At 57.0% G+C, this 27,234-nt stretch overlaps 1 protein-coding gene across 1 annotated transcript in view; it reads left to right on the top strand.

Moving 5' to 3' along the window:
* Window positions 1-27,163, top strand: part of NHERF2 (NHERF family PDZ scaffold protein 2) — a 42,113-nt gene extending 14,950 nt beyond the window's left edge. Inside the window, exons 3-7 of the mRNA XM_076351496.1 lie at window positions 14,117-14,293; window positions 17,582-17,735; window positions 20,313-20,356; window positions 21,014-21,076; window positions 24,273-27,163. Coding sequence (XP_076207611.1) covers window positions 14,117-14,293; window positions 17,582-17,735; window positions 20,313-20,356; window positions 21,014-21,076; window positions 24,273-24,431 — 597 coding nt within the window. The 3' untranslated portion in view covers window positions 24,432-27,163. The remainder of the gene's footprint in view (window positions 1-14,116; window positions 14,294-17,581; window positions 17,736-20,312; window positions 20,357-21,013; window positions 21,077-24,272) is intronic.
* Window positions 27,164-27,234: the final 71 nt, after the last annotated feature.

The following is a 27,234-nucleotide window of genomic DNA, read 5'->3' as shown; positions in this document are numbered from 1 at the left end:
CACCCTTTAGCAAGCAAGGGGCATCTTCTGTGGCCTTTTCATTTTTAAGGAGCTGAGTTTAAAACGTCATTTTTGAGCTGAGCATTGCAGCAGTATGGACTGAGTGAGCGAGCCCTGATTTTCCCTGATTGCATCAGGTCTCAGTTTGATTCTGTGTTTTCCAGCAGTGTTGTGGGATGGAGCTGGCACCAGCATTTTGCAGTGTTGCTGTGGAAGGAGGATTGAGTTGTGTGGAGGAGGTTGAGAGCTCCAGGCAGAGCCATGGACTTTGGGTGCTGTACCTGGATCAGCTCCATGAGCAGACTTTGTGCAAAACCTTTGAGTTATGGGTTTTTGGGAGGAGGGGGTAGCTTGTGTGTCAAGCCGAGGGTCGGGAGCGAGGCCCCTCACTCCTCCTTTTTGGAAAATTGCACCCCTGGATATTTTATTGCAGGATTTTTAAATACAAAAGGCCTTACATTTGGTTAACCCCAAGTGCGGGTGCCACAGCGCTGGCTTTACTTTCATTATAAGGAATGCAGAGGATGTTTGGAGCCCTCCCCCTGCCCTGTTTCCTCCAGCAAGCCGTGCCGCCCGGCCAAGACAAATATTGGTAGTAAACTATTGAACTTCCCTGGTCCCAGTGCTCCCCGGCGCTCACAGAGCAGCGCCTGTTCTCCCCCCTTCCCCGGGCAGGGGCCGGGCTGGGGGTGGCACAGATGTGTCCCCATGCTGGGGACAGCCGGGGCAGTGAAATGCTGCTGTGCGGCGGTGGGAGCTGGAAGGTGTGCGGCGAGCGTGCAGCGAGCGTGCAGCGAGCATGCAGCGCGCTCTGCGGAGCTGAGGCACCTGCGGGGCTGCACCCAGCTCATCCTGCCCTGCATCCATCCCACCCACCACCCCAACCTGGGCATGGGGTGAGCTTGGTGGTGGAGCTGGGGGGAAGGTCAGCCCTGAAGGGCCAGTACAATGGCTTGCGTGGTCTCTCTCTCACCCTGCATGTGCTTTATTGGGCTCTGCAAGTCTAAATATAGCACCTGGGGCCAGGGGAGGCTGCGGGGGCTCGGGGGGAGGACCGGGAGCCGTGTCCTCGCTGGCCCGTGATGCAGAACACAGGCTTCCCCGTCCGGTGTTAGAAGTCTTGGCTAACAGCCGGCTTTCTGCAGGCCCCTGCTGGGGGCTGTACCCTGTCCCCAAAACCCAGGCTTTCAGGGCAGCTCTCAGTGGGTGCTGGCCCCCCTGGGCTGTGGCTCACAGCTGGCACTGCAGCAGGGAGGAAGCAGCTGTGGGACGTGGGGTGCAGTGCGTGGTCCCACAGTGGCCGCGCTGTGTCACGGTGTCCCCTGGGTCCTGCATGGGTACTACAGCACAGCCATGCAGCCCGCAGGGTGAAAACCAGGAGTTAAGAGCTTGAGTAACCTATACCCTTCAGAAAATATCCTTCCTTCCCTGGGCGTGCGACCACAGGCTCTGGGGAAGGGAGCAATGTTCTCCACGGTGCCCAGTGCTTCGCACGAGCCCCTGGTGCTCCCTGGCACATCGCACGAGAGCCCCCACCTTCTTGAGGGGGATTTCCCCCAGTGTCGGTGGTGCTGAGCTGGTCACCGTGGTGCAGCCACACGTGCCCAGCGCAGGGCTGGGATGCCTATGGCTGCAGCCGGGGCTCCCCGCTGCCGCAGGAGTGCAAAGCTGGTATGACTGGATTCCTGCTAATGACCTGGGGTTATTAAAGGCAACAAATGGGGCCAGCATTAATGAATGGTTTGGTGATTGCTCAAGGCTTGGCTTCAGCGAGAAGCTGAGGAGTCCAAAGGGCAGGCCGATACGTCGTGGTCAGCGATTTTATGGTGCGCAGCTCTGGCCAGAGCCTCCGGCTGCAAGCGAGCGTGAGCTCGTGTGCGGGATGTGCTTTGGGCCCTGCCCTGGGCAGGAGGCTCTGTTTGGGATCCGTTGCCTGTCCTTGGAGCAGTGCTGCAGATGTTGAGATGTGCTGCTGTGGGTGGCAGTTGTGTGTCCGATTTGGGGTGTTGCGGAGTGGGGCACGTCTCTCCCCCGGGGGCTGTGAGCTCCCCACTGCAGCATGGCCCCTGCAGACGGAGGGAGCACCATGCGATCGGGGAAGCTCATTCCCAGCGTCTCCCACTGCCTTCCCATCGCCCACAGCAATCCCTCCCCTTGCCCCGGGGGGTTCATGGCGAGCGTGGGAAGGACTTTTCCCCCTGTTCCAGCGGCTCAAGCTGTGGTTTGAGCCCTGCGCAGAGTGACCGATGCTCCTTGCCTCCTTTCCCTCCTACCCACTGGAAAACAGAATCCTCTAGATCTGATGAGATCCCTTTGCATCCAGAATGGACATCCTGTGTTTCTCCTCTTGGACAAATCCCAGCCTGCCAGGATCTCTGCTGCTGCCCCACGTTGTCCCGGAGCCCATCCCTTTGGAGCAGGGGAGCTCGCCGGTATCCCGGCTGCGCGTTCCTTTGGCAGATCGTGCTGGAAAAGTTGTCTCTCAAAGAAAACACATGCACGTGGCGATTTCGGTCTCCTCCGTCCTCTCTCCCTCCCTCCCTTTCTCTCCCTGGGCTGAGCCAGCTGCTCCCTGCTCCCAGCCAAGCCTGTGCTGCTGTTCCTGGCTCCAGCCCTGCCTGGGGGAGAGCGTGGGTGCCTTTGCTGTCTGAGTCTGCTCAAACGCCAGCAAATGGGGGGAAAAAAAGCTGCTTCTTGTGGCTGAGAAATTCCCCAGCTGTGGGATTGCTGAGCAATGGCAGGGACAGCTCGGCCGGAGGCATCCGCTGCTGGGGGGATCAGACAGACCCCACGGAGCCGGACCGGGCTGGCGTCCCTGCACCAGCCAGCCGCTCTCGCTGGGGGACGTGCCTGTCAGGGACCCTTGCCTGGGGTTGTCCCTACCAGGGACGTGTGGTCCTCACCAGGACATGGCCCCGGCTGCAGCCCCTCTTCTGAGAGGCCCCTTTGTGCTCAGGGATTTCCATAATGCTATGGCCAGAGCTGTGGCATAGTGCCGGGGATTTTGGAGAGGGGCAAATCCAGGCTTAGCCCCTCGCCTTAGGGCATCAGCAGCTGATGAGGTCGGGCTCTTATTTCTTTGGCAGAAAATTGCTTAAAGGTGAAATGCTGGTGGGAGGCTGTGAGTGAAATGCTTTTCCCATCACCCTGCTCTGATGCAGGGTGCCCGGGGTGGGGCAGGAGCTGCGCCGTCCCGTGGGGCAGCCCAGCCTGGCAGGCACTGTCACTGCGGGCTGGAGATCAGGCGTCCTCCCCACCCTTCACATCCTTCCTGCCCTTGTTTTCTCCTGCCCGGCAGTTTCTTGGGATAATAACTTTTTGTCGTGTCTGGGGCCGTGGCCGAGGTCCAGCTCTGCGGCAGGGCGCTGGCACGGTCACCCCGCTCTCCCACGGGTTTTGCATCCCAAAGCACCTGAAAGGGACCAGGTTGGGGTACACGGGCTTGGGGGAGACCTGGACACTTTGGTGCACAGCTCAGGGAGGGTGCGTACCTCTTCATGCCGCTCCCGCAGTGCCAGGGAACAGTGAAGGACCTCATTAATTTTTTCTGATTGCTTTTTGCATTGCCCTGGAAAGGGCTGCTGGGGGCTGAGGGTCACCAGTGACAAGCCACACCATCCCCTCCGCTGTGTCTGAGGGTTCAGGGCAAGTGCCCCTGGGAACGGCGGGTCCCTGCCAAGGCTCGGTACCCGCCGTGGCTGTCTGCGGGCATCATCCTTCCCCTCCGCTGCTGGAAGGAGCCGTCCTGCGGGCGTGGGGTTTCCATTGCACGGCTAATCCTCCTCCTCGCAGGGGCTGCCGTCGGGCTGTGACCGAGGGCATAGCAGGGACCCAGCATCACCACGGCCAGCCCCAACTTGGGTGCTCCCGTCCGCTGCAGCAGACCCGGCAGGGGCTGGAGACTCACCCACTGAAAATATCCAAATTACCAGATCAGCTGTGGCTTGGCTGTGGGTCCTGCTGAGTACCCGTGGCTGGACGCTTTCCACTGCTAATTGGGATCGCTCAGCTGTCTCCTGGCTCGCCTGCCGTCCCCGCTCACTCCCTTTGTGCTGTGTGTTGGCAGAGAAAGCGGCGGGACGCGTCCAAAGGGCGCTGGGCGTGCGTGCTGGTGCAGCCCCCGCTCCTCCAGCAGCCCCCCCGGGCAGAGACACAGCGCCTGGCTGAGCCCCCCGGGGCTGGCGTGAGGATGCTGGGGCAGCAGTGCTGCAACTGTTGAGGAGAACAGCGCAAATCTCAATGTCTTTTGCCCTTTAAAAACAAATAATTTTTTTGATGCTTCTGTCACTCAAACCCAGCTGGAACAACTTAAATAATTGGAGCAATTTGAATAATGGAAGCAATTTAAATAAGCTACAAAAGCCCAGACCTCGTGTTCGGGGCAGGCAGGCGAGGTGCCTGGCAGTTTGGGTTGGTGGGGACACGAAGCTTTGACACCGAGGCGAGGGACAGCGGCACGGTTTGTGCCGGCGCTGTCAGGAACCTGCAGCACCCCTCCTCTCTTAACTCTGCTCCTTTTGGGGTATATCGCAGGCCCTGCCGAAGGGCATTTCATGGTAGCTCAGCTGTGCTTGAGCCCCTCCTTTCCTCGCAGGGCAGGGATTGCTGTGGGCGCTGCCGCAGTCCCTGCTCGTCCCCGGGGAGCACCCAAAACTTTCTCCCGGCTGTTGCTATGTGGAGGCAGCCGCCACCGCTGCCCGGGAGATGCTGTGAAGCAACGAGCTTTAAGAGCGAGAGTCAGTCAGGCTGTCAGGTCTGTACTGGAAGAACAAAGCGAGGTTTTTCTCTTGACGGCTGGTGTTGGAGCCGAAACACCTCCTCGGCTAACGGGGCGGGCGGTAATTAGAGTTGTGGCTGTATAAAAATGGAAGCAGGTTGTTTACGGAGCTGGTCCTGCCTGAGGATTTATTCCTGGCCTGGCTGGTGGAAAAACCTCCGAATTACCCCCCTTCTGTAGGTGTTGGGGGAGGGTTTCGTCAGCCAGGGCACCTCCGATGCTGGAACCACCACCTTTCTCCTCAAACCCGGCTGTGGCCAGGCGCCTCGCGGGGGAGCTGGTGCCAGCTCCCCTCCCCGTGCTGGGGTGTTGGTGGGACCGCGCCGCAGCTCTGCGAGGAAGGGGAACATCTGCTTGTGTTTCGGTGGGCCTGGCGTCCCACCAGCCGCCTCTCCCCTTCCCCCTCCTTTATTTATAGCATTTCACCAACATCTGGAGTTTGAGCCGATTCAGCGCTGGCTGACTCTGAGCCGGGGGATGGACCTGGGTGAAATGTGTGCGGCCGGGGAGGGGGGGAGCCCCCGAGCCCTTCCCAACAGCCTGCGGGGGGCCGCGGCATCCTGGTGTGGACCTGAGGACCATCCAGGGTCCCATCCGGGAAGCCCCGGGAGCATCCTTGCTCTGCTTTTCCCAGGGATGGGCGGTGGGGACAGTGGGAGAGCTGCTGTGTCTTCGCCCTGCGGCGCAGACCTGGGGGTGCTCTGCCTCCCCCCTCGCAGCGCTGCCGGCCGACGGTCCCACTTTCTGGCTGGGTTTTGAGGCTCCTTTGACATTTGCCGTCAGCAGTCAGTGGCCCCCCCCCCCCCCTCAAAGTGTCACCGAGGTTCCCCTGGCCCCGGGGGATGCAGGGCTACAATAGCCCCCTTTCTGGTGCTGCTTTAATGGGAAAATTTGAGTCATTCCTGAGGGAAGGGGAATGAAAACCAGCCCTGCTGTAGCAGGCGGCGGATCCCTGGCACGGCAGTGAATGGAGGCAGTAATCCCGCTCCTGGCCGTGGCACGAGCCCAAAGCCTCCCCGGTTCTCACAGTGAGCAGGGCTGTGGGCACCGCTGGCAGCCGCAGTGAGAGCTCCCGCTTCTCCCAGCTTTCCTCATCTTTGTAGCATGAAAGACAGCAGGTTTTCACGGCGGGGATGCGGGGACCCCCCCTCCCCTTCCCAGATCAGGGCTGTAAGCATCTGCTTAAAGTTAAGTGCATCCCTAAATCTGAGTGAAGGCAGCAGCCTTTGAGCTTCCAACAAAATTGTAGTAATAATAGCGGCAATTAAAGCTTGCCCGCGGCTCGGCTCAGCTCAGCTCCCAGTATAACCCTTACTGCCAAGGGAGGGTGCCTGTGTTAGGGCGGGTGTAAATGGGCCCCTTGTTCTGGCGGTGCTGCGGCCCCAGGCCCCCTTCCTGCGCAGGTTTCTCCCCCCGCTCAGCTCCTTCCCGGCTCCCAGCATCGCCCCTCGCTGCTCTGCCTGCCGGTGTTTGCGTTGTGGTCAGGATCCCGCGCTGCTGGAGCTGACCCTTCTCCTCTGCAACCCCCAAAAGGCGGCCCTGCATCCCTCCCGTGCATCGCTTGGTGCTCGCTGCCTGCAGCAGAGAAGCCGAAGTGCAGGGATGGAGAGGTCCTGGCTGGAGGCGAGACAGCAGGGATGGACACTGAGGCCCTGAGCAGTGTCCCTTGTCCCCCAGGGACATGTCGGTGTCCTGAGGCAGCCATGGAGCAGGATGGGAGCCTGGTGTCCCCCAGCCCCAGTGGGCTCCGCCAGTGGAGGTTTTCTTTTCAGGGAGCAGGCGAGCAAAGGAGCCATTTTCTGACCGAAACCACATGTGAAAGGAGAGGAAACGCTATGGGAGCTGACTTAAAAGAAAATATGTTAACAATGTAAATTAGGCAGGAATGCTCCTGCCTGTGTTTTCTCCAGCTCAGCCGAGCAGAGGCGGAAAGGCTTGACGTGTCGCAGGGTGATCCAGAGCCTGGAGTGCGTCCAGGCGGTGCAATTCCTAACAGCGGCGATTAGACCCTATTTGGCTGCCCCCAGGAAAAGGGCAAAGCCCACCGCGCTGGGCCATGGAGGGATGGGGCTGTTGCCGGGAGCAGCTCCGAAAGCGCTGGGGGGTGCGGGGTGCTGTGGATGAGGTGGTCCCAGGCAGGATTGAGCCGATTAGGTGGTGAGCCCTGATCTCCGGTGATTATGTGCTGTGATGGAGCTGAGGTGGCCATGATGCCCACGGCAGATGAGCTCAAGCTCGGCTTGAGCAAATCCCCGTGCCGGGGGGAGCGAGCGGGGCCGGAGCTCCTGCTCCCATCGCGGTGCTGCCATGGGACGCTGCCGTGAGACACCGCGTGCTTCCCGGCTGTGCCAAGAGCATCCCTCCAGCCTTGGAGGAGGTTCAGGGGGCGAACACTCTTGCTGAGGTGCACAGCAGCATCGTGGCTTCGGCGAGTTGGTCTGCAGGAGCTGCTCTGCCCTGCAGTGTGCCGGGACCTGCTGGGCTCCCGTGGCAGATGGTACCGACCTGGCCTTGGCCGCTAGACTAGCTCCATGTCTGTGCGTGTGTGTGCACTCAGCCCTCCTCCTCCTCCTCCTCCTCCTCCTCCTCCCCTGGAGGACCTGGGAGAGCCGGCTGTCCACGCTGGCACCGGTGTTTTATTCCTGGAATAAACCCCTAAAGCGTGACTTGTCAAAGCGTTTCAGCCCATCGCAAGGAGCTGCGGGGCAGAGGGGCTGGAGACGGTCCTGGGACCTGGCCACCGCTGGCTTTCGGCATCCCAGGTAAGGAGAGACCTGTGGCCGTTCCTGTGGCTTTTTGGACTGGGCTGTCCCGGGCTGGGCTGCCGGCAAGTTTGCGTCGTGCAGCCTGCAGCATCCGTGTTCCTGCTCAAAAGCACGTGCCGATGCCCGTGTGACGGAGGTCTTTGAAAAGCCCTTTTCATCCCCATTCTTGCTCAAAGTCAGGCTGCGGGTGATGGTTTGAAGGCACAGGTTAGTTTTGTGAGTCAGTGCCCTTTGGGAAGGTGGCGGCGGTGGGCCCGGGCCAGGGGGAGCACGGGGGCAGCCCCGTCCCAGAGCTGGAGCTTGGGGCCGGGTCAGCGGTGACGGCGAGCGGGTCTCTGACACATATGGCTCGTGGCATTGAGCTGGGGCTCGTGTGCTGGAGCCAGGGAGGGACTTTTTTAGGGGCAGGTGGGTTTTGCTTGGATGGCGGAGTGTGGCGGGCGGCTCTGCTGCCCCTCAAAATCCGGGAGGTGAGTTTGTTTCAGGAAACAGAAAAGACCAAAGTGCCGGCGGTTTGGTGCTTCTGCGACTGGATTCTGCTTGCAAGGAGGCTGGCACCTACTAATTAATTGCACAGAAACCCCTCGTTAATTGGAGCCAGTGGCATTTATGATACCGACTCCATGGTGGAGTGTGCCTGAAACATCCAGGTGTACGAAATGGGGATGGTCTCGGGCACTGCAGGGAGCTCCACGGGGGTGACACGAAGCCTGTGCTGTGGCATCCCAGTGAGCCGGGGGGGGGGGGTGTCCCCAGGGGACCCCGGTGAGCCAAGGGGTGTCCCTGGGGGTCCCTGGCTCCCAGCAGCAGCACTGGAAACTCTAAGGGAAAAAAATCAGATGCTGCAGGAGTTGCAATGAGATTGTGAGAGCTGGCAACACCCAACCAGGGTGGTTTTTTTTTTGTTGTTGAAAGCATTTCATTGTTATTTAATGTCTTGTTTGTGCATTTTTAAATGGACCAGCTTGAACAGTGTTTCCGAAACCTTTTTCCTTCTAAAATGACAATGATTTGCCTCAAGTGGCAGCTCCAGGGGTGGTGTGCCAATGCAGCTTATTTATCTGCAGACGCGCATACATACCTGTGCGTGTGTATAGAGAGTGATGCTTGTAGGTGGAGCATGACATGCCATTGCTTCTTAATCCAACTTATGAAATTAGTGGCCACTGGTAGTATCTGGATACCTAGAAGAAAATTTGCTCTCTTTTGCAATTTTCTTTGCATGCAATTTCTTTACATGTTAACAAAAAATACAGTTAACTTTTGTCACTTTCTAGTATACGTGTGAATCTAACTTACCCAAACTGGCTTTTATGTTCTTGGCATATGAAAGGGTGACGAAGCCTCCTCCGGAGCAATACCGAAGCATTTCTGCAGGGGTGAGTGTTGGCAGGTTTCTGGGGAGCCCAGATAACGTGCCACCGTTACAGGGAACGCTTCGTCGTGGGGCTTGGATTTCACAAAGGCAAAATCCCCCCAGGAGCTTAGGAAATATCTTCCCAGAACACAACCAGGGAAACATTGGCACCGGTCGAAAAGAAAATAAATAGCAGAGCTGGCAAGAGATGCAGCAGCTCCGTGTCAACAGAGCACGTAAGCGCAAAGTGTTTGAGCATGTACTCCGGTCTGGGTGAAGCAGGGGGGGCGTCAGTGTTTGCTTAATCCCAGAGAGGGGCTTTGCAGAGTTGTGGTCTAAGACTTGTTTTTTCCAGTGGCCGAGGATTGCGTTAGTCGGGAGGTTTAAGAGCCCAGCGAAAGCCCTGGATCGTCTCTGTGGGAGGATAAGCAGTTTTGCCTGAGGATTTCTGCTCAGAACAGATGCTGAATTGGGATTTATTTATTTATTTATTTATTTATTTATTTATTTTAAAGCCAAAGTCTTGATTTCATTTCAGTTAAGGACCTTGAATTCAAGATTTTGTGGTGAAAGCAGAGCAAGCCCACGTAGGACGTGGCACCGGTTACCACCCTCACAGCCAAAGGGATCCTGCAGATGAAGCTTTCCGCTGTGCGGTTTATTTATTGAGTAATTTGATTTCACTGGTGATCCCGGGGGATCCCCCGAAGGTGGAGGGACTGGCCCTGCCGGCGTGTCCCCCTGCAACTGCCTGCCGAGCCCCGGGGATCCCTGCGCTGGGACGGCAGCTACAGCATGGCATTTTCGGGTGATTTTCTCGGTGCTTTTGCACTGCTGCCGGAGCTCTGACCCTGTAAAAATGGAGCAAGAGGAAAATGGTATAAAAAGGTCCTTTTTAAACCCAAACAGGTGATCCCAGATGCGTTCCCCTCTGCCTGCGAGACGTGCCCCCTTTTCCTAGCTGCACAGAGCCCTGTGCATCCTTTAAGGTCGCGCGGATCCGACCCTCTTCGGACGGTTGAATCATTTCCTGTTTTCTTCAGTTTTTGAAGAACTCCAAGGCAAGCTGGAAATGTTTGCAGATAGGGTGAACTGACTGCTCCGGGGCCATGGGAAAAATACAGGCGTGCTAAATCTGCGGAGGGAGAGGGTGCGAGTGCAGGGTCGTGGCAGGCAGAGGGGCTGGTCCTGCCTTTTGCTGATCAGGTAGCTGAAGCGCTTTGGGAGCCCTGCCCTGTTTTGGCAGGAGCTGGGTTTTATCGATCGGTGGATGTTGCACTGATGATTTTTCCCTTTTAAGAACCGATCTGTGCATTGAGGTGTCGATGCCAAGAGCACCTCCCCGGGCAGGTGCCTGTGGGTCTCTTCTCCTCCAAAACTTGTGCTGGTAGCAGCCCCGTGCCCCGCAAGCTCGGCTGCAGCGTGTGCGCGTGAGCAGTCGGTACGGCTTTTCTTGCAGCTCCCTCCGTGCTTTTTGTATAAAAAACTGCATTGCCCAGTTAATCTCTGTAAATGTTCAGGTACAGTTTGCAGCTGGTCCAAGCGTGCCCCGATGCCCGCGACGGGCGCTGCCAACGGCGGCCCTCGTTTGCAAGTGCTTTTTGAGGAGTTTGGTGCTCTGGGCCCGAGGAGTCGGGGTGGCCGAGGTGTCCCTCCTGTGCCAGAGCGGCGGCATCGCGGGCAGCTCTGACCTGGCGTCCAGCGAGGGCTGGTCATCTTCCATCCCTGTTCCTTCCCAGACGCTGGGATTGAGCTGGTCAAGCTGGTCCTGAGTCCCAATCCACCTCTGTCACCCCCGGGCATTGCAGCCATGGCCAAAATTCACCCTGTTTTTGCCCCAGGACTCTGGGACTGATCTCATTGCTCACTGTGGGAGAGCGCGGTCAGCACACACCCATGCAAGCGGGAGCAGATGGGTGCAAGCGGGAGCAGATGGGTGCAAGCGGGAGCAGATGGGTGCAAGCGGGAGCAGCTCCAGCTCTTGCTTTGGCCAGGGGTTGCTGAGTGCTGGCGCTTGGCCCTGAGGAAGGCTTTGCTCTCGCCTCCCTGCTTTGGGGTTCGGCAGGGCTGGGGGCCCACGGGGGGTTCAGGCCGTCACCCCCACAGGGGCTGTGTTTGGAAGAGCTCAATGTGAGGAAGAAAGTCACAGAGGGAATGGAGGAGGCAGTTTGGTGTGGTCAGCCGCCCTAGAATCATAGAATCATTAAGGTTGGAAGAGACCTCTAAGATCATCGTGTCCAACCGTCAACCCAACACCCCCATGCCCACTAAACCATGTCCCTAAGCGCCTCATCTACACGTCTTTTAAATCTTCCAGGGATGGGGACTCCACCACTTCCCTGGGCAGCCTGGTCCAATGTTTAACCACTCTTTCAGTAAAGAAATTTTTCCCAATATCCAATCTAAACCTCCCCTGGCACAACTTGAGGCCGTTTCCTCTCGTCCTATCGCTTGTTACTTGGGAGAAGAGACCAACCCCCACCTCGCTACAGCCTCCTTTCAGGGAGTTGTAGAGAGCGATGAGGTCTCCTGGAAGAGACCTCATCCCTGGGAAGATGCAGCCTTAAGTGATGGGGGGGAAAAGTGGCTTTTTTGCATTCGTATTCCCAACAAAGGGCCGCGCGGGGACGGAGGCTGCAGTCACGCCAGAGTTGTCCCCTGAACTCCTCCAACCCACCGTGAACCCCACCAGCTCGAGTATTTCGCAAGCAGCTCGAGGAGAGCTGTGCTGGGGTATTTATTTACATCCCATCGAGCCGGCGGGTGCGTGTGGGGTCGGAGCGAGCGCCGAACGGGGCAAGAGGGAGTTTCCCCCCCGCAGTGAAGCAGTTGTGGTGGGTTTCTGCCTCCACTTGCCCTGTCCCCACGGCTCACCCCATCCCCAGGTCTCATCCCATTGCATTAAAGCCTGCAACAGGCAGTCGGTGCTGGGGGGGGTCTCTGGACCCCCTGCTTGCTGGGCAGCCACGGTCACGGCTCACAGCACGGGGACACATGCTCTCTGTGGTATGAAGCGGGTATTTCTTGCTGGGATTATTTGGGTTTATCTCTCGTCATCTGTGGCCTCTGTCCCCAGTCAACGGCAGCAGTGTCACCCCAGCTGGGTGTGTTTGTGTGACCGATGGTGCCTGTGCTCGGTGCGGGTGACAGTTGATGCCCTGCGCCTGGGGATCCTCTGGCCCTGAGCTCTGCAAAGTGGGGAACCCGGCTGGGGACAGGGACATGCATTGAGTAATATTAGTCGTGTTTTGCTGTTTGCATTAATGCGGTGCCTGTAGGTGCTGAGCGGGGAGCGGTGCCCCGGGGGCAGAAGGGTGCTGCGGTCCGCGCTCTCCATCCCCGTTGGCAGCTGGTGGCTCTGTGGCCGTGCCGAAGGGGAAAGGCGGCAGAGCCGTTCCCCAGCGCGGCAGGTCCCTGGGGGTGGCCACTCTGCATGTCTCTGCCTGATGATCCTCCAGAAAATCCCTTCTTTGAGGGGATGAAGGAGACGGGATCAGCCCCTGAAGTGACTTAGCCGTGGCGGCCCCAGCCGCAGGAGCCGGCAGCTCACCGGCGGTGCCTGGCCGCCCGGTAATTGGCTTGCTTACGCGCTGTGCTCCTCCTGCGGGAATTAGGTGCTGACCCCGGGGGTGCCATTGGTGGGCGACCGCTGTCCCCGCGGGGGGCCAGGAGATCAGCGAGTGCTGGTGAATTGATTCAGCTCTTCGCTGCGCTCTGTATTTGCCCCACCGTGACCCGCAGTGGCCAAAAATCACCTTGTATCATTGCAAACGGAGTTATTCCCCGTCATCGTTGGGGCACGCGAGGACCCTGTGGGTAGTCCGGCTCCACGGTGGCCGTGGGAAACGTCCTTTGGCTTGTTTGGCTCTTGCCGCGCAGGGTCCCTGTGCAGCTGGAGCCCCTTGGCGTCATCCCTGGGGTACCCCACGCAGGTGGTGGCCGGGCCGGGTCTCCTGGGCATCAGCCATGGGTGCCGTCAGCTCCCGCCGCCCTTCCTGGAGAGGAAGCAGCTTTTAAGCAACATTGAGGGTGTTTTGCAGAAATAACCCCAAGGTGCTGCGAGTGCAAGGAGCTGTCGGCATGGGCAGATCCAGCGCGAAGCCAGCACGGCGTGTAGGAGCCCCGGAGCTGTCCGAGGAGGGAGGACATCTCTGGGCATGCGGTGGGAGGGGAGGAGGTGCAGGTTCGGTGTTTCACTGTACCTTTTGGCAAAGACAGGAACCTGGAGGGAATTGCTGCGTGGGTTTTTAATTTGAAAGGAAAGGCTGTAAGAGATTTCACCATCAATGTGATCTGAAAAAAATAAGGTCTGTTAGCAGGAGGGGAGCAGCATTTCTTTTAATGAAAGATTAAAACTCAGCCACAGGGGGTGTTTTCCTTAAACCACAGGTGAAAATGAAAACCCGTATCTCCAAGGTGGCTCTTGCCGGGGTTGCAGTGCTGTGCCGTGAGCCGGTGCTGCCCAGCGCGTGTGGGCTGGAAGGGGCCGTGCGGAGGGAGGCTGGTGGGGAGAGCAGCATCCGAGGGAGTGTAACGGGTCCTGCAGACCTGGAGAAAAGCTGGTATTTGTTGCTCCCCCGGCTGCCCGAGGAGCTGTAAAGCGTTTTCCATGGGACTGGGGGGAAGGTGCTAAACTCCTCAGTGCTCCTGTACCGTTCATCCTACAGCAAGCTCAGCCTTTCCGTGCTGCGGGGAGCCATCAGGCATGGGGTTCATCACCCCGGCCCCCAGAGCCCCTCCGCTGGGAGGCGATCATACCCACGGGCGATGCCGATGTCACCGGGACCAAGGGCACGGCACTGCCTTAAATAAATTACTAAGGTTAATCCAGCGTCTCGGTGAGCCGGTGTGCTTTGCCAGATCTCCCAGGTTTGGTTCCTCCCTGCCCGGGGCTGCAGCCGTGAGGATCGGCTGCTGCCGGGGGGGGCTCTCAGCGTACGGGTGGACTTTATCTGGGCTGCTTCTGGTGAAGGAAATGCATTTTTTGTTTTGTTTTAATTTTTCTGGAGTGGTTTCGGACAATTGTTTTTTAAAATAGACTCAATGAGAGGAAATTCATTTGTTAACCTGTCCCTGTTCAGGGGAACGGGAGGACGGGGTGCAGATATGGTGCTTCCTTGGTAGCTTTATTTGCGATTGCATCTGCTTTAGAGCAAACCAAACTTATAAATTAACGGCCATGTTTTGCCTCCCCCCAACCCCTCCTCTGTTAATCAGGATTTAAATGGACAGAAGGAGCTGTGCCCACGTCTCTGCCACCTGAAGAAAGGCCCCAACGGCTACGGCTTCAACCTGCACAGCGAGAAGTCCCGGCCGGGGCAGTTCATCCGCTCGGTCGACCCCGACTCACCGGCCTCCAGAGCGGGGCTGCGGCCCCAGGACCGGCTGGTGGAGGTAACGGCGCGGGGATTCGGCACCTCCCTTCCTGGGAAGCCTTTTGGGGTTTCCTCGGCACATGCCGCGCAGGGATGTTCAATCCTGCCCACCCTGGCAGGAGCGGCCGGGTCCTGTCCCCCTCTTGCAGGTGGGGAGAGGGACAGCAGAAGTGGTGGGACCCTTGGGAAGCCTGAAGCTGAAACAAACTCCCGTCCCGTGACCTTTTTCATCAGATCCCCCTGTATTCCTCCATAACACGGAGCTGTAAGACCGATGTGGGTGCTTAGGCAGTGGCTTTGTGGTCCTTTGGCAGCTCATTCAAAGTGGGCACTTGCGAGCGCTGAAATCTAGATGATGCTGCTGGCTTTGGCTGGCACAGAGGAGGGTCGGAGCAGGCGAACTGCTGCCCCTGTGCCTGTCCGGGTGGCTCGGGGGTGGCAGCGGGATCCTGCGGACAGATGGGGCGCTTGACGGGTGCCCATCTCCCCCGCTGTAGCACAGCGAGCCCTGTACTTGGTGGCATTGCCTGATGCTGCTCGGTGCTGGAGCTGGCTCTGCCCGCTGCAGCAAAAGGGGTGTGGGGACACGTGGGACCCGTCCCACTGCCCGCGCTGGGGAGGGGGTGACCTCCCGCCCAGCCACCCTCCGGTCTGGCGTCCTGCGGGTTGGTGCTGCCCGGCTGAGCTGGTGCGCTGCCAGGCAGGTGTTTGGAAGAAGAGGGGGAAAAAAACTTTGCAGAGATTTTAAGACACGAAATTGTGAAAGATGGGGAGAAATTGCTCTTGGAAGCAGCTTCCTGGTCACCGAGTGCTGAACAACATAAGTTTTGATGCGGCCGGGAATCGCCCTCCCTTTGGCTTGTTTGTGTCTTGTGCTTTTCCTGAAGAACGAGGTTTCCCCATCCAGAGCTGCCTGCGCTCTGGGCAGGGCTTGAGCAGCGCACGGACAGAGAGACAGGCAGGGGTTGATCTGGAAGCCGGTGTCCCAGGCACGGCAGCTATCACCCCTTTCGCTTCTGTACCGCAGGAGCACGTGGGTGTCCCCTGCTCGGGGTGACGCGTGGCCCTTCCCCAGGAGGGTGAACCCCAAAACCCTCCTGCAGGGACCAAGCCGTGGCCCTCGCTGCCGGCTCAGAGGGGGAACAGGGTTTGCACTTCTGGAAGAAAACACTCGCATCCTGCGGAGCCGGGCGACTCAGGGAAATACTAAGACCAAAGCACTCGCCTGCTTTCTAGCCCCATGAATAATGGCTCCCTCTCCGGTGGGAACTGCTGCCTCTTCCCGGCACCTGAAGGTTTAATGCCGGGAGCGGGGTGCCAGCGGCAGCAGCTCCTGGCAGCACAGTGTCACGGCGAGGGGTTGTGTTATTTATTTATCGGTGCTTGGCAGAGCGCCTGGCACACACAAAGCGGCAAGGGGTGAGCTGGCGAGCTCGGAAACCCGATCCTCTCCGTACCCGCTCTTTGGGGCTTTGATAAATATTTGATGCCCCCCAGCCCGGCTGCGCTGGGTGGGCTGGGGGTGCCGGGGCGGGGAGAGAGCAGCCCCACGCCGCCTGGCCGAGCTCAACCAGGGGTGAACACTGGGCGTGAATTGGGATGACCTGGAGCGGCAGGAGGAGGATGCTGGGGACAGAGGGGGGTTACAAGCCAGCAGCTGAGGTAGCCAGTGAGATGCAAAGCCTGGGGAGGGGGTTCCCTTTCCGTCCCAGCCTTTGCAGCCGTGTCCTGGCCCTCAGGACCTGCTTCTGCCCCAGGTTTGTGTTCAGGCATCCAAAACACAAAGGGGAACCTGAAGTTTGGAGCTGGCCCAGCTCAGGCTCTGCAGCGTTCGCCTGCCTTGTCCCTTTGCGGCGGGGACGAGGGGCCGCTGTGATGCAGCCACGGCTTTGCAGTGAGGGGGACCATGGCTGGGCCAGGGCCAGCCTCGTCCTCTGTCCTGCTTCCCTGGGACGGGCTGCAATGTCCTGGGTGCTGCTGGGGCAATGCCACGCTGGTGGAGCTCAGCTCCCCGGCGGGCTGCCGGGATGGGGTTACCCCACTCCTGGGCTCGGTCCCTGGCTCTGGCATCGGTGTACTCCACTCTTTGGGGTCCGGCACAGGAGGAGGCAGTTGTCTGTCTGCAGGCGGAGGAGGAATAAAAATGTGTTGATGCTGGTGATTCTGGACAGCCGTGGCCCCACAGGAGAGCAGGCGCGTGCATCCAAAGCATGCAGTTATAACATTATCTGTGGCTTAGAAAAACAAACAAAACTTGCTGTCCACTTTTCCTAACAAAGGCCTTTCTGTGCTGGACTTCAGATTTCTGAAGTCTTTGATTTGTTCCAGAAAGCTGTAGTAAAGGAATAGCTATTTTTAAGAGGAGGAGGTTGCTCCATTCCCGGTATCTCTGTACCACCGGCACTCTCTCCCCTTCTCCATCCAAGCTGAATTAGCACATCGCTCTGCTGTCCTGCGGGCAGGCGCCTTCGGATGCCAAAGGCAGGGCGGGCGGCGAAGGGTGGGTTGAGCTTTGCCGGAGACGGGCTGGAGCACTGAAAAGAGTTTATTGCACAAAAGCGGGTCCAGCAGCGAGGGGCCGGGCGGTGCAGAGACCTTCTCCTGCGGGACAAAGGGTGATTCATTCCCCACCCGAACAATGCCTCGAAATCACAATTGTCCCCTCGCCGCGGGGAACAATTGGGAGCAGAGGATCACGTTCCCTGGTAGGTCCTGGCTCGCACGCAGGGAAGGGAGAAATGAATCCGTGCAGCAGGCACGGGGACTCGCCCGCCAGGGACATGGGAAATCCACAGTTTTCCATCGCGGAGAGATGAATGATGGCGTGGTGGGGCAGGGCTGGGAAGCAGGACACGCCGGCAGCACCCAGCCCACTGCCTGTGCACATGGTTGCACCCCGTAAGGCAGCCTGAGATACCTGGGGCACATCCAAGGTGAAGGCTGGGTTTGAAATCACTAAAGAGGGCAGCCAGAGCGTTTCGGCAGGACCTGGGTGGGTGAGGTGATGGCGGAGTCTGGGGGCTGTGGTTCCCGACGGACGTGTGTGGGATGCGGGCAGAGGCGGGGGTGTGCAGTAACGCGAAGGATGCTCTGGCAGAGGCACCGGGGGGGGGGTGGTAGGAGGCTGTGGCTGGCTTGAGAGGGGGAAGGGAAAAGCCTGTATCCTTCCTATCATCCCAATGGCAATTAAAAAAGGAAAATCCCATCCCTTAGGGGATGAGGAGGCTGCTCTGGGGGCCTGTGAGCCGGGAGCAGCATCTCTGCTGCGGGGGGCACGGACTTGGGTTCTGATGCCGTCGCTTTGCAGGTGAACGGCATAAACGTGGAAGGCCTGCGGCACTCAGAGGTGGTGTCCCACATTAAGTCCAGGGAGAACGAAGCCAGGCTCCTGGTGGTGGACCCCGAAACAGATGATTACTTCAAGAAGCTGGGGGTGACCCCCACGGAGGAGCACACCAAAGGTGAGACCTCGCTTTCCCTGGGCGACCCTACGCCGTTCCCGTGACTCACCGTGTCATGGGTGGGATTTCAGAAGTGAGGGAGAGTCATGTTTCCCTTCTGTCTCATCCCTCGGTAGTTTCCTGAGCACCACCCAGCTATTTATAAATAGTGAGAATACTTCCTAATCTAGCCAAAAACTGATTTGTTATTTTTACACGGTGAATAATTAACTTAGGAACTTGCTGTCATAAAGTGGCTGAGGCAAAGCGTGGTGGGATTCGGGGGGAGCTGGGTGCTCGGTGAGCGATGAGCTCGCGGAGGGATGCTCAGATGGGACCGGTCCGTCTGGTTGGGGCAGGGAAGCCTCTCTGACGGCCGTTCCTCGGGCCCCTCCATTTTCGGCTGCAGCACCTGCACCCTGGGAGATGGGGTGTCTGGCGTGGGAGCGGGTGGACCCGCAGGGTCCGGGGGAGCAGAGCGGTCTGCCCGGGGTGCTGAGCTGGGGTCTCAGGAGGGAGAGTGCAATAAATCCCCCGTTGCTCTCTGCTCCCGCAAAGGAGCCTGAGGGTGCATCGAGAAATACCGGAGCAAACACCGTGTGCGCGCAGGGGGAAGGGTTTCACGCTACGGCGATCACAGGGGTGGCTGTTGCAGGAAATGTTTTCCTTGCTGTTGAAACCTGGCAGAGAAAGCTGCCTGTCCACCCTCCAACCTGTTGTGCTGCAGCTCCCGGATGGGGAGGGAGCGGGGCGCTCCCCAGCCCGTCCTGCCCCCCCCCCCCCCCCGGCTGAATGGGGAGCTCTGTTTCCCAGTACAGCCGTTCCTTATCTGGTCTGCACTCCTGCTCCCTCGGATGCTCAATGGGGAGATTTGTCCAAAGGAATGGGTCAAACAATGCAGAGAAGCGCACGGGGCGAAAGCGGCGTCAGATGCTCCGCATCGGTTCGAGGAGGAGCTGGGGCGAGAGGTGGCTGCCGGCACGAGCGATAAAGGAGCCCTTGTTCCCCGGGGTGGGGACGTAGCCGGGGCCACGGACGCGCTGGGGGGGTGCGGGTGGGTGCTCGAGCCCCTGCCTTGGCTCTGCAGCTCTCGCTGCTGTCTCGACGCCTTCGTCAGAGATCAAGAATTGGGTCTGCCTGGCCGGTGGCAGAACGTGTGTTGATGACGAAGTGCTGTGGTAAATTCTGTTGTTTGCAGGATAAGAGGAAATAATAATTGCACTCTTTAATCAAACTGCTTTGACCTCAAGCTGACAATTTCAAAGTCTTACAGCTGATCCTAAGCACCTCAACATTTTAGCCAATGAGTGTGTTTTAAGAGCTATGCGCCTTTCAGGATAAAGGAAATACGAAAATATTTTCAGACATGCCAAATTTCAAAATTACTTTTTTTTTTTTTAAGTCCAGTTCCACTTTAATATTGCTTCTGATTTGAAGCTTGCTTCTCATTTAAATAACATTATCTTTTAGCTTCTCATGATACCGGAGACTTTAGCATCATTTCTGCTGTGAGCTGACTTTCTTCTGATGCTGAGAGCTTATCATACTGTAAACACGAGTCCGACATTCAGTGTGATAAAATACTCAAGGATCCCAACACAATAACTGAGGCCTTTGCACCAGCACGCTCTCAAAATTATGATTTGAGTTTATTTTTTTAAACGCAAAGGTGCCCTGATTTGCACTAGGAATCCCTGCAGCTCGCACTGACGCAGCCCTTCGGAAAGCCCAGCCGTGTCCGTACGTGGTGCAGGGAGACGATGGCTTTGGAGCTGTGCAGTTTGCTGCCCTGGGTTTCTGCAGTTCCAAGCCGCCTTTGGCACCACGCGCTGCTCTTGCTTCACTGGATTTCGGGTTACACAGCGGCGTGCATCCACACCATTGTCTTCTGCTGGAGAGATGCAGAGAGTGAGGGCTTTGCCCCGAGAAGCGTTCATGCTCGACGTAATTCAGTTATTAATCCTGTCACAATTAACACAACTGTTAGCCTGGGACAGATGAGACATGGTCACGCTTTTAGCAATGACTTGGTCGAGGTGACTGGCAGCTTATCTGCATAAAATTTGCCATCGTGTGGAATATTATTAGTGCAAATCATTGGAAGTGAGCAAAAAAAATGCCAGGGTACCTGGGGAGCGGGTTGTTTGCCACACGCTGTTGTGACACCAACAAGATGCTGATTTCAGCAAAGAACGTTGGGTTGGTTTTTAAGACTTCTGATTAAACAGCTTCTGAAGAAAAACTACTTAACAGTCAAAAAAATGGGAGTGCGCTGAATTTAGCGCTCGTGGAAGGAAGTTACTAGGTCCCCTTCCTGGAAGGTGTTTTCTTCTGATGAAAACAGGGTGAAATCAAGTGAAGTCAGGGGAATTGGAAAGAATTTGGTTCCAGAAAGGCACAAGGGGGATGGACGGGCTTTTGCGTGGGCTCAAAAGCAGGACAAAGTCAAGAGGCAAGACGCACTGAGGTGTTGGAGCAAGGGAGAAGGCAGGCTCGGGATGGCCGGGTGGGCGATGCTGAGGGATGCTTGCCTGGGACCTGAGGCCAGCAATCCCAGCTGAGTGTGTTCACCACGTGTTTTCTTTATGTGGTCTATAGGTGTGGTACCTCAGCCCATGACAAACGGATCCGCACAGACTCAGGTGAGTACTTGCCTGCTCCAGGATGCCCCGATGGCCGGGGTGACTGGGCAGCATCCCGGGTTAGCTCAGTTGAGGGGAATGTGTCGGAGTGATCAAGAGGGATCGGGGGTGAGAGGCCAGGCTCCTGGCATGCCGGCTTTCCTTGGCTCCCACCTGTGACACATGAGCCTGTCGGGGCCGGCAGAGCGGAGAGGGATGCTCATAATGTCCCCAAGGCTCGTTTAGCTCCATAAAATCGGCCAGCTTAACTGCTGCTGGCTGATTTTAATTGCTTCCTGCTGCAGCTTTAATTTAGGGGTTGAACAGGGCTGGCTTCAGCCCCATTTAATCACTGTTCCCCGTGACGGAGGGAGGAGGTGAGCGGCTGCCCGGTGCTGGCAGGACGGGAGGGCAGCGGCTCTGCCGGCAAATCCCAGGGAACTCCCGTGTGTGCACGTGCGTGTGTGCGCACACGTGTGTGCCTGCAGGGTCCCTTCGGCAGGACCCTCCCCTCCGGCCTCTGTTCCTGGCCCTGGACAAGCCAGGCGTTGCTCTCTGCCTGGCGGGGCGGCTGGGATGTCTGTTCCCACCAGGCTGGAGCGTTCTTCTGCCTAAGCTTCCCCCCCCCCCCCAATTCTGCCTTTGTGCAAACTGGACTAACGCTTTAATTTCCACTAGCTGAATGGAGGATCCACATCTTCATCTCACAGTGACCTTCAAAGTCCAGGAAAGGAATCAGAGGTAAAAACCCCAAACGTTCCCCCTCCCCTTTACATACTATTGTAGGTACATACTTGCCTTATGGTACTGCGCAACAATGCCTTTCAATGCATTTTCAGTTTTATCTCGCAGACTTAGGTACACTTGTATCCATCCAGCAAGCAAAATACAGAGTTTTCTTTCATCCCTTGCACTGTAGATGTGCATGAAATGAAGCCGTGAGCTGTCAGCAGCTGCTGGTTCCAGCGCAGCGGTGGCCGCGTTTCTGGGATAACTCCTTCAAGTGCCTGGTTAAGGGCTCGGGACCCTCGGGGTGACGTGTGCTGTAGCAGCACGAGCTGCTGTCACAGAGATGTACATGCAAAGATGTGCATCTGTAAACTGCCTTTGCAAACTGCCCCCTGCAAACCGGCGTCTGAGAGATGCAACAGCGTAAATGCGAATTAAATCCCATTGTGTTCTGCCTTCCTTCCCTTCTGCCTTCAGATGGGCAGGAGCTAAAACACGCAGGGTTTGATTAAATAGAGTTTAAGGAGACTGCGTGAGGTTTGGGTTACTTGACCGTGTCTGTCCCCTGCCAGCGAGCCGCTGGCTCCACGGGCCAAGTCCGGGCTGCAAATTCTTTCCCCTCTTTGTCCAGGGGACAGAAAAGCTCGTGGGGGTCTCGTGGCCTCTGCCAGCAGCAGCAGATGTCCCCTATTAACGGACGAGTTTTGCAAGGGTGCGGATGGATGCGTGCTCCGTTCCCCGGGCAAGCCCCTGGCTCTGGGAGGACTCGCACGCGCTTGTCCCTTCGGGCATCGTGGCCTCGGGGAGGAGGTGGCACTGCCCCGAACTGAGCAGAGGAGAACGTCAAGGGGTAACGGCAGCAAGTTAATTGGTGCTTCGTTGGGCAGTGACTTGTGCTTGAATAGTTTGAAAGGAGGTGTGAGATGAAAGGATGTCTGCAAGAGTTGTGGATCTTAACTGTAATTATACTGACGAGCTACAGGGCAGGAGGCAAGGCTGGGAAGCCGGGAGGGCAGGAGGAGCGGAGCTGTGAGGTTCAAGTGCTGCTAACAGGAACAAGGCAGGCTAAAATTTAAAAAAAGCCAAATTGCTTTTAGCTTGGAGCACAGTGAATTTATCACAGTGTTTAAAGGAGCTGCTGAGGATGGGAGGAGCGTGGATTTGGTGACCCGCAGGGCTGCTTGCAGGGCTGGGGCTGTTTCTCTGGTAGAGCCTGGCTGAGTGCCGCAGTGAAGGGCCAGAGAAGAGGCAGACCTCGCTGTGGAAGGTGAATGAGCGACCAAAAGTAAACACAAGGCATAGATTGGTATTCTCTCGGTGTTATTAATTCAGCAATTTTTTTTCTTAAAATAGTGAGTGGGGGATTTCTAAAGATAAATTTTTGAGCACTTTAGCATGAGGCTCTGCTAAAAATAGAGGAATGCCTCCATGCAGATGCTCTGTGGGGTCTCTACTGGTTCTCAGTGCTTGTGCTGTCCCCTGCCCCGAGACGGCTGGGACCAGGAGTCTGACGGCAGCAAGTGCTCATGCAGCCTCCTCTGAGACCCAGAGCCTCTAAAACATCTCGAACGCCAGCTGTGTCTGAGAGCTGTGGCCAAACGCCTGCAGTCTGGCATCTCCATTTCTCTCTGAGCATTAAATAATACATGTCCTGATCCAATGGCTGCTGCCTTTGGAAAACCAGGCTGTGTCCCGGTGCCTGAGCGCAGCGGTTCCTTCCATGGAGTCACCTTTGGGCTGTTTCAGAGATGGCTGTCCCACCTCTGCACTAGAAAGCAGAGTCCCTGGGGGGTGGCGGGGGGGTTGCCTGCGGCCCGGCCCCCCAGCTCGTAGCCCGGCGTGCTCATTCAAGCCACCACCCGGTTTAGTTTGCATTCGTAAGCCAGAGCAAAGCTGGAGCCATTATCTTGCAGCGCTGGTGGAAGACCTGCCCATGGTTATCAGCAGGGTTTGTGAAATCATTATTTTGGAGTTTCGCATGCGTGGTAGGGCAGCAATGTGAGTAGGCAGGCTTTAAAGTGTTTCCTTAAAACTGAAGGTCTTGATTCTGTATGTTTGCCCACTATTGACACGAGCGCGGTGCTTGCAGAGTGCAGCCGTGCAGCTCCGGGGTGCAGCCGCTTCTCCCCGAGCTGGTCTCCTCGGGCACCTCCGCCCTGCCCGGCACCGAGACCCGGCAAAGCCTCAGTACGGATGTGATCGATGAAGCCGAAGCTTTAGATTGTGCCTGCTACGGAGCGTGCTGCCCGCTGAAACCAGCTCTGAGGAACCAAGTCCCGGCAGGGACGATGCTTCCCAGACCTGTGGGGTTTGAGGGTCTGTCCCCAGCAGGGATGCAATGGAATAAAAGCATTTTGGCCAGGACGTTAATTGTACCCTGAGGACGTGGTGGCCGTCCTTACCTACTGCAGGAACAAGAGGGTCAGGGTTAGTGGAGGGGCACCTGGGGTTTCTGGCTTGAGGGCACATTGTCGCAGCGGCAGTGACTTCAGAAAGGAAAGTTAATTTTCTTATTATAAAAGTAATTTTGTTAAGCAGATGGAAAGATGCTGTTTTCAGTACAGTTCCCAAAGCAAATACTGCCTTGACTGGTGTCTTACAGCGGCCGTGCTGGGCATGGCCAGCTGGGCACGCAGGCAGGGGCTGCTGTCCACCCACGCACCCCCCATCCCCGCCTCGGTTAGCCATGGGTGCTCTGCGAGCAAACGGGTACCCGGGCAGGCGAACATGGGGGGGCCTTGCCGCAACCCCTCCCTGCGAGCCCCGAGGCTCACCCCCAGCTTGCTCCCTCGTCCCTGCTTTCTGCCTACACCAGGGGCTTATTTTTCATTTTCCCAGCAGACAAGCGGAGCAGCTTGTTTTCCCTCTGGCAGCAGCTCCTGTGTTTCTGCTTTTCCACTTCCAGCCGTGGCAGCCACACATTCTTCAGGCAGGGAAAAAACCCCCACAAAACGCAATGTAGTAATTAACTCTGTGGCCACATGGACGCTGCCGCCGCCAGTGAAACCACAGACATGGCACGGGGGAGGGACTTTGACCTTCTGCTCCAAAAAAACCCACCCCTGCGCATTTGCTTATCGTGCACGCTGGAGGAAACGCCTCTCCTGGGGCCGTGCGGGGTGAAACGCTGCAGGACACCATGGCCGTGCTCGCGGCGGTGGGGGGGATGCTGCCATGGGCTGACATCTTTTCTCCCTTCTCCACGCAGGATGGAGACGTGGAGAAGAAAGACCCGTTTGAGGAGAGTGGGCTGACCCTGAGCCCAACGGCTGCTGAGGCCAAGGAGAAGGTGCGGGCCAAGCGGGTGAAGAAGAGAGCTCCGCAGATGGACTGGAACAAGAAGCGAGAGATTTTCAGCAATTTCTGAGCCTTGCTGGTGGCTGCCGTCCGCCGCTCTCCTGCCCCTGCCCCAGCTCGGACGTTTCTGAGGTGCCTACTCACTGTCCTTCAGTGTCCATGTGAGATGCTTTGTGCTCTGCTCTTCACTGGTTGCTTTTACAAGGCGTATTTTAAAGTCCTTTTTTTTATTTTTTATTATTATTATTATTATTATTATTGTTACTCACCAGCGATTCTCATAAGACAAATGTGACCAAAGCTCCTTTCCTTGCTTGCTCTTCAGCCCGGCTCTGGCTGCCCGCCATCCGCTGTTCCTATGAGAAAGGACTGGAAGAGTTTAACTCTTGTTTCTTACCTGCATCATTTAGGCTTCTATTATTTCTTTTTTTTTTTTTTTCTTTATTTGGGGTGTTTGTTTTGGTTTTGCGGGTGTCCCAGACTGAGCCCCATGGGATGCTCTGTGCCCCTGTGCAAACGTCTTACGGCCTTGTGCCCCCGCCGTGGTGGGGGTCCGCAGGGTGGGGTGTACCTGGCACCCCCTCCCCGGCACCCCGTCTGCAGCGTCAACTACTCACACGATGGGAAAACGGACAGTGGCTGTAAATCGCTCTTGTTGGCTTTGCTATTGAAACAAAAAAGTTTGTTGTTTTTGTTTTTTTTTTAAATGAAGTCCCATATGTTTCCAGTTAGTTTAGGAACCTCCCTCCCCACCAGTGACTTCTGCCCCAGCAATAAAAGCCCATTTTTCATCCCCGACAGCTCTGCAGAGGGGAGAGGGCAGGATTTAAAAACAAAACCCAAACCCAACAGCCCAAATGCCACAGGCCTCACCGTTTGCAGCCGTCGATGCAGCGCTGAGCGCCGGGGCAAGGCAGGGAGCGGGGACAGTCCTGCCCTGCGGTGTGAGGAGCGGTGCTGCCGGCCCGGCTCCGGCAGCCTTGCAAGAAGACAAGAGCCATGGGATGCTACAAAAACTCTTTGGACAAACTTGAAAGCGAGCACAACCCAGCATCTGTCTCCAGGGAGGAACGCGGGGATCCGGCTCTGGCTGCGGGCTTGGCGCTGGGGAAGCGGGGCTCAGCTGTGGCTGTGCCTGGGTGCTGGGTCCCGGGGCAGGGTCCGGGTCCCACATGGTTTGTTACTTCTGGGCTGGTATTTGATGCCTCCAGCCCGTGAGGATAACTGAGTCTCTGTCTCGCCACTGGGAGGGTGTCCTCTGAAGCCGTGGGGTCTCTGCGGGGCTGGCTACGAAGCAGGCAGCGGTGTGATGGAGTGGGCAGCTGCGTTGGCTTTCTATGGCCTCCTTTGAAAACACCCTGCTCTTGGTATTAGAGCCTCAAAAATGTATCTTTAAAGCATTACAAATTAAGCCTGTTTAAGCTCTTTATTACTTGCCTTTGGCTGTAAATGAGGGAAGATGACTAAGCCGAACTACAGCACTCTCCGAGGTTGCAGGCAGAGGTGTTTTACCAGGGCAGGGTCCCGGCCGTGATGGGGCTGGCCCCCTTCCTCCCACGCTCCAGCAGCTCCCCAAGCCCAGCCGCGGTGGCTGCCAGATATTTCAGCTCAAATGCCAAGGCAGCAGCGGGAAGGGACCGGGCGCAGCAGGACAGTCGAGTACAAAACGCTTTCCCCAGCTAAAAGCAAATGGCAGCCATCACTTGGACATCGATGACCATTTTGAAACACGTGGCTGTGATTTTGCCCTGAGTTACGCCAGCGCTGCTGTGTTACAAGCCGTGGCCTTTGGGTTAGTCAGTGTTACGTTCCGGATAGCGTAACGGCTCTGTGTGTATCTCCTAAGTATTGAGCTAAAAGGTGCCTTATAACATTTACTGCTCTCCTCGGCAGCGGGCTGGGGCTCAGCGCAGCGGTGGGTCAGTGCGGGGCAGGGGGACCGCAGCAGCGGAGCCAGGACATTTGGCTTCACCGTGGGGAGCAGCTGATGCCCACGGCTGTCAGCTGGCTGGCAGGAGAGCATGGAAAGCCTCAGGGGTGAAGGAGATGAGTTCTCTTTTATGAGTTATCTTTTAGGAATGTTGATGGGCTGAACAGGTTGAAAATAATGACTTTGGAGAGGAACTGGTGCAGGTGTTTGGCTATCGGTGTCGAGACTGGCAGCAGGACGATGGCTCAGGATGCGGAAAGGTTTGCCTCCCCTCCAGGACTCTGCCATTAACAAGACACCTCTTCCCTACCCCACTTCAAAGACAATTACCTGCTCTCTTTTTGGCCCCCCAAATATTAGCTTCTATAAATCGGTAATCTTTTGAAGGAGCCCTTCTTTTTCATGGTATGCACGTTGCTTCCCGTGCCTGCACAGCCAAACCCCAGGCAGTGCCCCGGTTTGCGCAGGGCAGAGCGTTCCCCGTTACACTGACCTAAATGCCGCGCTCTCCGATGCATGTCAGAGAGTAAAGACCTGTTTGTAAATACCGCGTTTCTCATACAAGACTGGACCACTGTAGTTGAGGGGGGAAAAGAAGAACATGTAGTTTTGAATGCAGATCAAAAGAAATCAGGTGTGCAAATCTGTACTGATAAGATTTTCAAATCTTAATCTCTGCTTAGTCCATGGAAACTGCTCCTGGTTAAAGCACTTACCATATTTCTGACATCTTGTAGCTCAGTAGTAATTATTCAGTTCCTGTACATTTAACTTGGAAAAAAAAAAAATCAATAAAGTATAAGGCTGTCAGCTGCATTGTAAAAACATAATGTACACTGTAATGTCAGTAATAAACTTCGTTTTCCCATGTACCGAGTACTTATTTGCTCGTTCCTCATCTGTTTGGTAGGGAACTTCAGAGCGGAATTACAGCCGCCTTTAG

Source organism: Aptenodytes patagonicus, chromosome 13, assembly GCF_965638725.1.
Source record: "Aptenodytes patagonicus chromosome 13, bAptPat1.pri.cur, whole genome shotgun sequence".
NCBI classification, from domain to species: domain Eukaryota; kingdom Metazoa; phylum Chordata; class Aves; order Sphenisciformes; family Spheniscidae; genus Aptenodytes; species Aptenodytes patagonicus.
The sequence above is the reverse complement of the archived record's forward strand: the minus strand, read 5'-3'. Positions and strand labels throughout refer to the sequence as shown.